This window comes from Boleophthalmus pectinirostris, unplaced genomic scaffold, assembly GCF_026225935.1.
Source record: "Boleophthalmus pectinirostris isolate CB_2022bp ecotype Guang Dong unplaced genomic scaffold, ASM2622593v1 HiC_scaffold_3, whole genome shotgun sequence".
Lineage (NCBI taxonomy): Eukaryota > Metazoa > Chordata > Actinopteri > Gobiiformes > Gobiidae > Boleophthalmus > Boleophthalmus pectinirostris.
In genome coordinates this window covers 22,535,065-22,548,604 of record NW_026571299.1, presented here as the reverse complement: position 1 = coordinate 22,548,604, position 13,540 = coordinate 22,535,065, and the positions used below count along the sequence as shown (strand labels likewise).

The following is a 13,540-nucleotide window of genomic DNA, read 5'->3' as shown; positions in this document are numbered from 1 at the left end:
TGGGGAGGGTGGGTTCAGTGATATGAAGTGTCTATTGAGCGGTGGGACTGATGTTGCAGTGTGTGTGCTCTGCTCTGGGTTTGTGTATGTGGTGGTGGTGGTGCGGGGGAGTGGGGGCGGCCGGGGAAGAGAGGCTGTGGGGCTTCTGTCATCTCGTTTTTCTTTGGTAAGATTTTGTATTATTTGGATTTCATAGACGAGTCTAAATATTTCAAATATAATGTACAGGCAAACATATAATATCAAATATACAAAGTGTAGATTGTGCAGAGTCGAGTCACAGGTCTGATCTGATTCTGGTCTGGTTCCTGTTTAGTCCAGTTCATTAAGTTTACTAAGTTACACATTCAAAGACCAGACTGTGAAAAGTCAAGATTTTCAACAATGATGATGTCATGGTTAGAAAAGTTAATAAAAAACTTAAGTTTTGGACATTTCATTTTTCAAAAATTCAGCCCAGATACTACACATAAAATCAATACAGTCTGATCACATCCTGGATTTTATTCTTTGCTCTTAGTTCATTTTATAATGTTTTATAGAAGTATCGGATCGGGACTCGGTATCGGCAGATACTCAAAATCAAAGGACTCGGACTCAGGGGCAAAAAAATGTGATCGGGACAAGTTAAGTTTTGGACTTTCTTCTCTTGATAGTTGTGGATAAATTGTTCATGAAGAATGTTTATCCTTTGTGGAGTTTGTTGGTTGAAGATTTGGTGATGGGGCAGATTTATGAACCTGCTGGAAAATATGACACACATTTACACACACATTGTGACACAGAAAAGCATTAATGTAAGTGACCTTTACCCAACGTTGTTTCACTTCCGGTCTTTGTGAAAAAAGCCTGTTCCTCAAGAGTAAGTACCTGGGTGTAACATCTGATTTAAAATTTGAAGAAAAAACACAAATGTTCTGATAATTTCAGATCGTCACATGACGCTTTTGTCATTTTAGACTCACAATAGGAAGAGGAATCACAACCTTTGCTCAAGTAACAGCAGTGTTACTGCAATACAAATATTACTCAAGTAGGAGTACAAGTATACTGCTGAAAAAGTACCAGCCTCCTGTGAGAAAAGGAACCTCACAGGGATGTGAGTATGTTGTACTTTTGCTTTGTACTTTGTGGATTATTGTAAGAAATATTAATTTCAATACTGACAAAAATACAACTAAAAGATACACTGTGTAACTTTTCTGGTGGAGGATACGCCACCTACATTTGCCTCTAGGTACAACACAGAGTACTGTTACTTCAATAAAAATATGACTTGAGTAGGAGTAAAAGTACGCTGCTCTTCAAAAAGTTTCAGTAAAAAGTAAAAGTAAGAGCACTACCCACCGCTATTTATAGACAAAGGCATCTAAACTTGTAAAAAAAAATACTCAAATTAAGATTGAGTAAACCAATTAAAGTCATAATTAAACATAACTGATCACTTTTTGTAATGCCACTTTAAGAGACTCTAAAGGGTTGAAAAGTTTGTATATTTTAGAATCATTTTTGCAGAATATTGTGTTTGTGGATGTGAGTGGTGATAATTATGCCATTTACAGATTTGAAAAAAGCGAACGAATTTCTCCAAAATCTGAAACTCAAATGTAAACAAAGCGGCGTTAGTCTGGGAGTTCATGTGAGTCAGGGGAAGAGTTGCAGCTGAAACAAAACACTGGAAACGGAGTAATTAAAGAAAAACAAGATGAGGACGAGATAAGGAGACAGTGGTGGAATACATCTGAGTTTGATTTAAGTCTAATTAACTCACAACTTTCATCTTGTGTTTTGTAATTGAGTGAGGATTTGTTTTAGAATAAATTAAGTTATAGTAAAGTTACTTGTGTAAATATTTTTTTTCTCATTCTCATTTTCATTTTTTCACTCTAGGACAGAGGTGTCACTCATTTTGGTCTGGAGGTCGTATCCAACCGACTTTGATCCCAAAGGCGCCAGATCAGAAAACTCATGGCATTTATATACCCCAAAAATAACAATAAGTTCAAATATTTGTGCAGAGAAACACAATTCTATTACAGAAATCTTTTTTAATTGATGAACTCTTTCTTTTACAAAATATTATAATATTATGAACAACCTGAAACTTTAAGAAAAAATACAATTTCAACACAATGTTTTAACATGAACTTGTATGCAAATAGGAATAAGTCAATTTTTCTTGGAAAATCCTGCACTCAGCTCCACTTTTCTCATGTTTGACATTTTGTTGATGAGGGTGTCACGGTCAACAGTCAAAACGATCGTCCTTTAAGAGCGTTTGGAAAGAGACAAATCTTCATTTGTGCTGCTCTGGTGGGAGGGGCCACGTACAGAGACGCTGGAGACGCTGCTGTGATAAACACCACAGAAATTTAACAATATTTTAATAGAAAATATAATAAAAATATTTTAGTAGAAAATCAGCCGAGGGCCAGATTAAAGGTCTTGGAGGGTCGGGTCATATGTTTGACACCCCTGCTCCAGGACATGTACGTGAAATTGTACTTTTTGTTTTGTAGTAGTTTTTAGACACGATACTTTACTCTTACATGAGTAAAATATTTGACAGTGTAACAGTGCTCTTATTTGAGTTGAAGTTTTGTTATTGTGACAAAAGCTTCATGTGACAATCTGAAATGAGTTGAACATTTGTGTCTCTTCACAGCTTCTTCACATCTGATTTCATTTGTCTCATTTTTGTGTTGGTCCTTTGAATGTTGTTCATTATTTCATGTTTTGTCATTAGATTTACATGAACTTGTGAAGTCCACAAACTTCCTCTGACCTGAGCTCTAGTTTCCCCCAACACTTACTGCTATTACTTTTGTCATTTTTGGAGCACTCCCGTGTAAGTGTATTTGTTCTTACGTTGACGATGGCCTCTTTGGTCTGGGCCATGTCTGAGATGACTCCGTCTGTGATGATGAGGAGGACGAAGTACTGGGAGCCATCTTGGACTGCAGCCGCATACCTGCGAAAACAACCAGGAAACAGCTTTCAGATAAAGACCAGAAGAATGTGATGTTTTCATGGAGTTGTAAACTGTACACTTTTACTGCAAACTAAAAATAAAACAGTGTGCTGCCTCCAAGTACTATGTCACATCACACAGGACTGCCCTGATTACAGACAGTGTAGTGTTCCACAATAGACAGCATATCCTCCATCAGAAAAGTTACATAATGTACCTTTAAAGCTCGTCTCATGAATTTCAGTTGTTGCAATAGAAATCAATATTTCTTACAATAATCCACAAAGTATAAAACAAAAGTACAACATACTGACATCCCTGCCTGGTTCTTATTCTCAGAGGTGTTTAGTGCTTTTTACAGCGGCATACCTTTACTCTTACTTGAGTAATATTTTAAAGTCTAAATAGACAAAAGCTTTATGTGACAATCTGAAATGACTGAGATCTGATTTAGTTTGTGTCATTTTTGTTTCTGTCTTTTGAAAACACCAGATTTTACATCCTAACACTTATGTTTTAAGTTACTCTTACTTGAGTTATAGTTTTCCTAAATACTTTTTTACTCTTACACTTACTTAGTGTAATATTAGAGTAATAGTATTTTGAAGTAGTGTTACACTTGAATTTTTTTCAGGATTAATAAAGTATCTGTGTGTTACTGGAGTAAGCTGTGTTTATTATTTTAATGAGTGTGTGGGTGTGTGGAGTTTGTGTGAAGTCTGGTCCAGCCTCAGTCTCTTTCACCTTTTCATATGGAAAATAAGCACATGATTTGAGTGAGATCTGCAGCTTTTGACTCCATTTAATAAAAGCACAAAAGAGCGTTTGTGTTTGGCTCTACATAAAGGCCCAGGTGGATGTGGTGATGGACCAATCACACAGATGAGCACAGATAACACACAGTGTGCACATTCTATTGACCCAGCACTGCTCTGAGCTTTTGTTCTGGACCACAAAATAAATATTCAAGCACTTACTGAATGCAACAGGACAAGCAAAAAACTATGAAATGAAGTGCAGGTGCAGACTGGCAGCCTCGTTTCCATCAAACAGTGAGGTGGGTTAAGGGTCTTGCACAAGGACACAACAGCAGCATTCATCTGTAGGAGCTGGACTCTCACCACCAACCTTCAGATCAGTGATTAGATCAATGTACCAGCGGGGCTCCTGTCGCCGCCCTTATCTCACCACCAGTGAGTGTGGGTGAGTGAATTATGCATGAAAGTGTAAAGTGACTCTGCGCGTGTGAAAAAAGTGCAGGATAAGATGAAGTAGAAGTAGAAGTATAAGAGTAACGCATCACAGTGAAGAACACTGGATGTGCTGTGAGCTCTGACCTGGCCACGTGGTTGACCACAGGGGCGAAGTTGGTGGGTCCATAGAGCTGGACAGTCTTCAGGCTCTGGTGGTACGCCTCCAGGATTCCCTCGATGCCATTACAGTACGGATTCTCCATGTTCCCGTTCTGAACAGAGATAAAGCAGTGTTAAATGTCTGACTTTATTGATCACATTAATCTTCTGTGCCAGTACAGTTTCCCTGCTCCTGTTGTGAACACACACAAGACATGTCCTGACTTTAGTTTATTTATTATATGATATATATGACTATATATAACAGTGATGCCCTCAGTGACAGTACAGTGTGAATGGCCATGTTCCTGTTGTTCATACTAACTTTGTGGAGGTCACCCGTCACCTGCAGGATTCCATGGGTAATAGAAAGTGAAAACGAGACTACAGAACATTCCCCATGGAGATAGTTCAATTTTTCCCATTTTGAAGAAGTCAAGGCATTAATGCATTTCCATGGAGATGCAAGTCCACTCTCAGAGGAAGAAAATGATACTGGTGAGAGTTGATATGGGTTCTGGAGCACATCAGCACTCATATATCTGATAGTATCGACTGAACAAATCCCTATTGGCTCATCCCTCCCACACAGAGCTTAGAGCGGTGCTTCTTGGAGAGCAGAAGACTCTGATGACTGGACACTGTACAAAGGTTTGTAATGTCCACTGTAATAATAATGATAAAAGTGAGTGTATGTTCACTGGAGCAGTACCAGGGGGAACTCGTGCGACACCCTCCCGTCAGGGGGCAGTTTAGCTCCAAAGCCCAGAGCAGGAAACATCTTGTCGCTGTCATAGTCCTGGATGATCTCGCCCACGGCCTTCAGAGCCATGGCGTAGGCGTTCAGCTGGTACGGGTTCATGTAGTGCAGAGATGTGGACTGGGACGGGTTACCTACAACACAGAGACAATATTACACTCAGCACCAGGGGGCGTGGTGCAGGACTAATAGATTATTGAAGGATTAATTTTGTTTTTAAAGAGGAAAGAGAGAGAGAAAGAGAGAGAGATACAAACCAACAGTCCCTTGAGTTCATTCCAACTAAGTATTTTATCTGGAAGGTTATGGAGTATTTCCTCTGAAGGTTTTCTGTCACACATGATGTAAAAAGCCTGTAGCGTCTCAAATGTCCAATCCACTTTATTTCTATAGCACATTTCACAAACAGTTTCCAAAGTAATAATAATAACAACAATGATAAGATGATAAAATAAACTACTAAAATAATACTAGTCTTAAAATAATAAAACCAGTAAAAATAAAATAATAAAATCATAGAATAAAAATAAATAAAACAATGAATAAATTAAATCTATAAAAACTACAAAAAACACATAAAAATAAATAAAAAACCCAGAGGACCACACAACTTACGAAGAGGTGGGGTATTAACTGCTGACACAACATATTTAAATCACCATGTTTCTTTTATTGTTTGTAAAATGTTATATTCACTGAGAACCACATGGATGTTGTTGATGTTTAATAAGTTTCTCTTGTGTTTGTGATGTTTGTGAGTCCTCTCTTTGTTGGCTGAGGTACACAGTTGTGCCAGCAAATGACTCTTTTTGTCCTCCGGGCTCAAAGCTGTGAACCGTTGCATCTTCTCCCCTGACATGTGCTGCAGTGTTCCTCTGCTGAACAGTGTGGGTTGTAGTTCACTGTTTGTACTTGTGCGTTAGTTGTATGTATGTATGTATGTATGTATGTTGTGTGGGAGTTGTATCATGTCGTCTTATGATGCAAACACAGTCACTTGATCTGTGTGATGAACGTGAAACACAGTGCCATTTGTGACTGTGACCCTGGAGTGACCGTATCCTCAGAAGTGTTTTTGAATTGTTTTCTTACTGAAAACAGACCACTTCATCCCACAGCACTGACTCCTGTGATCAATACAGTTTATAGTAAAAGACCGGTCTGCTTGAGGACATTCAACGATGGTTATTATTTGCACAAATTGCATTTTATTGACCGTATAGTTGCCAGGACACGCAGAGGGACCGTGTACATTCACAAAATACTATAAATCTTTCTTTTATAATTTGAATATAGATTATTGTTTAGCTGTTACCAAAATATAGAAAATAAAACAGTGTCAAACTCATATTCATATTAAACTCATCTGTTGTTGGCCTCCAGCAGCTCCTCAACATCTGCTCATCTTACAGTGTGGAGCTTGATATACAGTAAAGTCTAATGTAACCAAGAGAATGGTCATGATCTGTAGGACCAAAGAAGACAAGCACACGAGATATCCTGACTTTTGCTTGTCCAATGTTGTGTTGACTGTAACGACAAAAGACATTTTTGGAGACCCGCAGTACAGGACCGCACCTGCCTGTTAACCCGAGATTATATCAAAATTTTGCACTGCATACGGCACGGACTGAACCAAGACTAAACCAAGACTAACCCAGGACTGATTCCAGGACTGAAGAGGAGGACTAATCCAGGACTGAACTAGGACTTAAACAGGAGTAAACCAGAACTGAAACAGGACTCACTGTTGGGACAGGCTCGGAGGTGACCGCAGGAGAAAGGACCGGCTCAGCTCACGAAGGTAAGTGCGGCTGTCGCCCAATCGCAGTTTGTGGACAAACTGCTCGGCGTTCTCTCACTTAAGTCCAAGATTAGTCCTGGTTTAGATCTGGTTTAGTCCTGACCCACCCGTGTGTAATTACTACCCGTCCATAATACACAATATGCGTTCATACACTGGAAGAAAAAAAATAAATAAAAAAAAGCATGCAAAATGGTGAGACCGTGAAAGGTGAACCACAATATATCGAGGGACGACGGTAGCTCAATGTCGAGGCCCCACAAATGGAAATATGGTCACCCTAACATATGAGAAATGCTGTTATTTATGTGGACTATTTTTGACAGGAAGACAGGGATAAGGTGTGTGTGTCTCAAATTAGAGATTCAGTGCAATACAATCAGTCCAACATAAATGTGTATTGTTTTCTATTGTCACTGTCTATTTAAAAAAAAATAAAAAATGAATTGTTGTTGCTGTGCCAGTGTCTGTCAAAAAAACATCTTGATAATGCGATAAGATGACAGGGGGCGCTCTGGAGCACATGTTGACTTGTACAATTGAGCTACATGCAAGAGAGATACAAAAAACAAAAGCAACTGAGATAATAAATTCAAGTTCAATAGGTCAAAGCAAAAGTAATGATGCTATAGTTGTTCTAATGAAGCTAGTGAGTCTATAGATTTGGCCTCATTTGCACTCCGCCCTGCTCTTCTGCACACGGCACTACTCGAGTAAGTGGAGTAATCACTCACCGTTGGAGGCAGTGAAGTCGATGGCCACTGTGAAATTGATCTGTGTTCTGTGGAGGAGACAGAAACAAGAGAGAATCAGCACCGACTCCAACAGCAGCACACACACACACACACACACACACACACTGGACACACACACACTGGACACACACACACTGGACACACACACACTGCACACACACACACTGGACACACACACACACACACTGGACACACACACACACACACACACTGGACACACACACACTGTACACACACACAGTGGACACACACACACTGGACACAGACACACACTGGAACACACACACTGGACACACACACACACACACTGGACACCACACACTCACACACACACACACTAGACACACACACTGGACACACACACTGGACACACACACACACACTGACACAACACACACTGGACACACAACACACACATGGGACACACACACACACAGTGGACACACACACACACTGGACACAGACACACTGGAAACACACACTGGACACACACACACACACACACATGGACACACACATGGACACACACACACACACACACACACACACACACACACACACACACACACACACACACATGGACACACACACACACACACACACTGGACACACACACTGGACACACACACTGGACACACACACTGGACACACACACACTGGACACACACACTGGACACACACACACACACACACTGGACACACACACACTGGACACACACACACACACACTGGACACACACACACACACTGGACACACACACACACACACACACACACACACACACACACACACACACACACACACACACACACACACACACACACACTGGACACACACACACACACACACACACACACACTGGACACACACACACACACACACACACACACACACACACACACACACACACACACACACACACACACACTGGACACACACACACACACACACACACACACACACACACACACACACACACACACTGGACACACACACACACACACACACACACACACACACACACACACACACACACACTGGACACACACACACACACACACTGGACACACACTGCTCATCAGACACGGAAAAAAACAAACTGTTCAACAGGTCATTGAACTACAGATGTAACACAACATGACACGTTTTTACACCGAATGTGACAAAGTGCAGCCCCCTGGTTTATGTCCTCCCCCTCCTCAGAGCAGACGAGAGGAGAGGAGAGAAGAGCTCTGTAGTCTCATTAAATGTGATGGAGACTAAAGAGGGACTCATAATGTGATTTGGTCTGAACAAGCTCCTCTCTCTGTCTTTCATTTAAACTGCAGTCTCCACACACTCAGCACACACTCCTCTGTGCTCACACACACACACCACATGCACACACCTGTTACTGCATGTCACAATGAGTTATATTTAGATTACACTTTTTTTTTTTTTTTTATTTACACTAATTATAATATCAAAAGTTTCCTCATGAAAAAGTCAAAAGCACAGAAAGTGCTGTGGACCGTGGTGGATAAAATACTACATTATAATACCTACGTAAAAGTACAAACAGTGAGGTGGAAAAGCACTGTATAAAAATGTGAGCATTTACTTTAACCCATATTTTAATCTTATTTTAATTTAAAATTTTCATTTCAGCTGCCCACATCTGTATTTATTAATATTGTCCTATGGATGTTTTTGTATTTATTTATGTAAAACAAGTACAGTGCAGAGAAAACATTCGTGTCAGAGAGAAAAGATGTTTTAGCTACAAGCTCCTTTCCATCTGCACACGTACAAAACACACAAAACACACAAAACATGACTGACACTGACATACTGTGGTGTTGTCTGAAACCAGCAATAACGAAATAAAACTTTTTAATGTGAAGTACAGATACACAGCAAAAACTGGAAGGTTCAAATTTCAGTTTAATACAAAAAGTGTTATTTTAATTATACTATACATTAAATGAGTGTTGGATTTGGAGTTATTTGCCAGAGTTGATACGGTTGAAGTTAATTCAACTTGCTTTAGTGTTAATTTGGCTCCTCCCACTTCAAACTCCTGTGAGAGTAGACCAGTTTGAACCAGCTTTGTTCATAAATTCATCTTAAATTAACTCAAATAAAGTGTAAAAATAAAACACCTCTGTGTGTTGTTTAGCTAAATCAGGATAACCCTACAAAGTGTTATCTGTTTACTCTCAAAACATTAATATAACTCTTGATTTCGAGGTTAAACAGGAACTTTGGTCCAGTGTTACTTAATTAAAATTTCCAAAAGTTAAATAATTCAGTTAGAACAAATTGGACTCATTTAAACTCTGAGAAAATGTTCAAACTGATTCTGTGAGAGTCAATTTTAACACTGCACTTTTTGCTCTGTACTTAAAATGTAAACTTACAGTAGGGCTCAAATACGGTGTGGGAGAGATCACTAAATTGTTCAAACATACACAAATGATCTCTAAAACCACAGACATGATTTTTTTTTTCATAACATATTTTTTACTACATGTTTGTTTAAAATTCAAAGCTTGAATTCTTGTGCTGAACTATATTATTTAGCAGTTTCTTCTCAAACTAGATGAAGATGACGAGGACGCTGTAACGTGGCCTCTTATGCAGATGTGACCTCCAGTGATGATAATGGGCCCATATACTGTGGTTCCACACACACTGAAATCTTAATGAAGCTGTAGCGCTCAGGTCGGGACCCCGAGGCGCTCAGGTCGGGTCAAAGCACTTCACGTGTGTGAGAGGTTAATGTGAACCTGAGGCACATCTGTTTTATTAGCAGCATTTTTATGACCTCACGCTAAAGAGAGGAAAAGTGGATAAAAATGGACTCAAGGGAGAATACTATTGGTTCAAAAGATGTGTTCATACAATACGTCAGACAAAATCCTGTATATTTGCAAACATCTCTTTCCATAGCTCATGTTGTTGTGCTGCTCTGTTTCATTTCTCCTGTTCTCCAGGGTCTTACACTGTCAGAACTCCAGGCCGCTCTCAACAGCCACATTTATGCACAGACACTTTTGACTAGTCTGTTATTAATAATGGAAGTAATGGAAAAATATATCCAATAATAAAATGAATGCCATAACTAATGATTCAAGTCAATCAGTCAACAAATAAAAACAATAATTAATCAATAAAAATAAAATCTAAATCAAATTTGGCAAAACAAGGACCTATCCCACTATCCCATCTGTGCCCAAATCTCTTCTTTTTTTAATGCACCACACAGATTTTCACTTTTTTTTCCTTTGTTACATAATTGCACATACAGTATCTTCATATACAGTATGTCCTCTGCATGTGTATACATGTAGAAAATACTAAACCTTTCAGATTTGATTATAATTCTGTGGTAGAGCCGTGCTCAGGTGCTCCACATGAGCCTCCAGGCCTCCGTAGAAAGGCAAAACAAGTCCAGTCAATGAGACGATCGGAATTGCAGTTGTTGCAGTTTTCACTAAAGGACACTGTGATGACAGCCACATTTCAAACAAACACAAGTGAAGGGAAAATGGGATTATTTGGAAATAATTTAAAACTATTTAATGATACTTTTCACATGCATTGGCTTCAGATTTTATTGGGCAACCACTGATTGCTTTGATTGTCCTGAGCACACGCCACTGTTAAGAAGACACATACACACACATTTGTTCTTATTCACTAAATAACATTTCATGATTTCATCAGTCAGTACAGAACTTTGTAGGCTGTTAGTTATGTGTAGTTACCAAGAGTTTTTCTTCAAATGTGATTTCAGAACAGTCCCTGTGGCTGTTCCAAAGTCCTGTTTTCTGTTTTCTATTTATAATGTTCATTGCTGCTTGTACAACACTTTGTTAAACTTGTTTTTAAAAGTTTTTTGAATCAGGATCAGGATTAGAATCAGAATTAGTCCCTAATTTACATATAGAATTGGATCTCCTGTTTCAGGATTCTATCGTGACCTTTAAAAGTTGTGTAGGGTACTCCATTAAGATCATTTCTAAAGTACAGTCGACTGAAGCAGATGCATGTCCTGAGCTCTCTGATCAGTTTCTCCACATAAACACAAAAATGTTCAAACGCCTCATATGTTGTGCACAGGTCAGTTACGTGTAGTTAACATTACAGTTCAGTACAGTACATTACATTACGGTAACATTAGTCAGATTTAGGTTCAAGTCAGTTATGTTTAGTGAGAGTTTTGAGTCAGGAGTCATTTGTCTTATGTCAGTTAATGTTTGATTGCAGTAGTTACCAACACTTCACTGCATTTTCACAACGTTTTCTTGTGTTTTAACAGGATGTGCAAATCAAGAATCCAGGTGACACCGAGGACAGCTGTGCAGCCACCAAAACCACTGGATGTTTTTCATGGTTAACCCTCTCAGACTCAAATTAATTTTTAGTATCAGGAAAAATCTGATATTTGGGGAAAATTATAATATGTGGTAGTAATATACAATCCTGACTTTTTTATCCTTTGTGAACAAAAAAAGTATTTTGCACTTCTGGCAGGCCGTTTGCGTGGAGCCGTTCTTGCACAGTCTGCATCGTCCATGTTTATCAGCATGGATGGGAGAAAAGGCTCCTGAGTAAAAAAAAAAACTCAAAATATGGATGTGGAGTAAGTAGGTAATTGGAATTTAGCTGTTGCAAATCTGCAACATGCCTGCCTGGAGAGGGTTAAGATTTCTTTCAGTACGTCACACTTTATGATATGACTTGAACAGTTAAAGTGCAGTATTTGTTTAAAATAGTATCTGATGTTTGACTGTTTGTGTTTCTCTCCATAGAAAAAGGCCCAACCTCCATCAGAAAAAGAGGCTGGGAAGAACAGTAGACCTCACAGGTTCTGGAGAGTAAGTGCAAGTCTCATAACACAACTGAATCATATGAAAATAGGATTTGATTTATTTGTTGTTTTGAAAATATGTATTTCCTTTAACAGAAGAGGAACAAGGTTTGTCCTTCTTCAGTCAAAGACCCAGACCCAACACTGAAGGCCAGGACTCCAGTACAGGCCTGGTAGGCTCCTTTTAGACATTTATAGGTTTGAAGTAATACGTAATTAAAATGTACTGAAATTTTAAATCTTTATTTATTAAATGGTAATGTAAAATAACACGAACGTGTTTGTTTCAGGGTTGCAGAGTCCACAAAGCCCAGCTGTGGTCAGGTAAGTTTCAGTGACATGTAGTACATTACATACTAGTAAATCACTGGCTTCACTGTCTAATGTTTTGATTTCTTTAACAGGATGGAGGAAAGATTTCCCCTTTTGAAATGAAAGGGGGAAACCTGACCAAGAAACAGAGCGTTCCTGTGATAAAAGTCAGCTCTCCTGTTAAAGGACAGGCCAGGTAGACGCTCATGTGGCCATTTATAGGTTCTAACTAATACTTCAATCAAATGATTGTGACTATAGAAATAACATGACATGTGTTTGTTTCAGGGATACAAAGAGCACAAAGCCCAGGACTGGACAGGTAAGTTTCACTTACATGTATTACATTCCATACTATGACTGGCTTCAGTGTGTAATGTTTTGATTTCTTTAACAGATAAGAGTTAAGGTATTTCCAGCTCATCAGAAAGGGAACGACCTGAGCAAGGAACAGAAGCATCTTCCATACATCAAGTCAAGTGTCTGGTTTCTAATAATAATAATAATAATAATGTGTCCTACCACAATTATGCAGATGACACTCAGATCTATGTCTCTCGGGCAGCAGGAGACTATGGACCAGTGGACTCACTTTGTCACTGCATCCAACAGATCAGTGTGTGGATGCAAAACAACTTTCTCCAGCTAAACTCTGACAAGACTGAAGTCATTGTGTTTGGTCCACAGAAATAAAGTCAGCAGTCACCTCCAGTCTCTCTCTCTAAAACCT

At 39.1% G+C, this 13,540-nt stretch overlaps 1 protein-coding gene across 4 annotated transcripts in view; it reads right to left on the bottom strand.

Annotated features, from left to right (window-relative positions):
- cpne5b (copine Vb) overlaps positions 1–13,540 on the bottom strand; it is a 336,051-nt gene that overhangs the window by 24,504 nt on the left and 298,007 nt on the right. For all 4 annotated transcript variants that reach the window (XM_055160489.1, XM_055160490.1, XM_055160492.1 and 1 more), the window contains 4 exons: positions 7,622–7,668; positions 5,036–5,217; positions 4,309–4,436; positions 2,869–2,971 (listed from right to left, as the gene is read on the bottom strand). In XM_055160489.1, the coding sequence (XP_055016464.1) occupies positions 2,869–2,971; positions 4,309–4,436; positions 5,036–5,217; positions 7,622–7,668 (460 nt within the window). The remainder of the gene's footprint in view (positions 1–2,868; positions 2,972–4,308; positions 4,437–5,035; positions 5,218–7,621; positions 7,669–13,540) is intronic.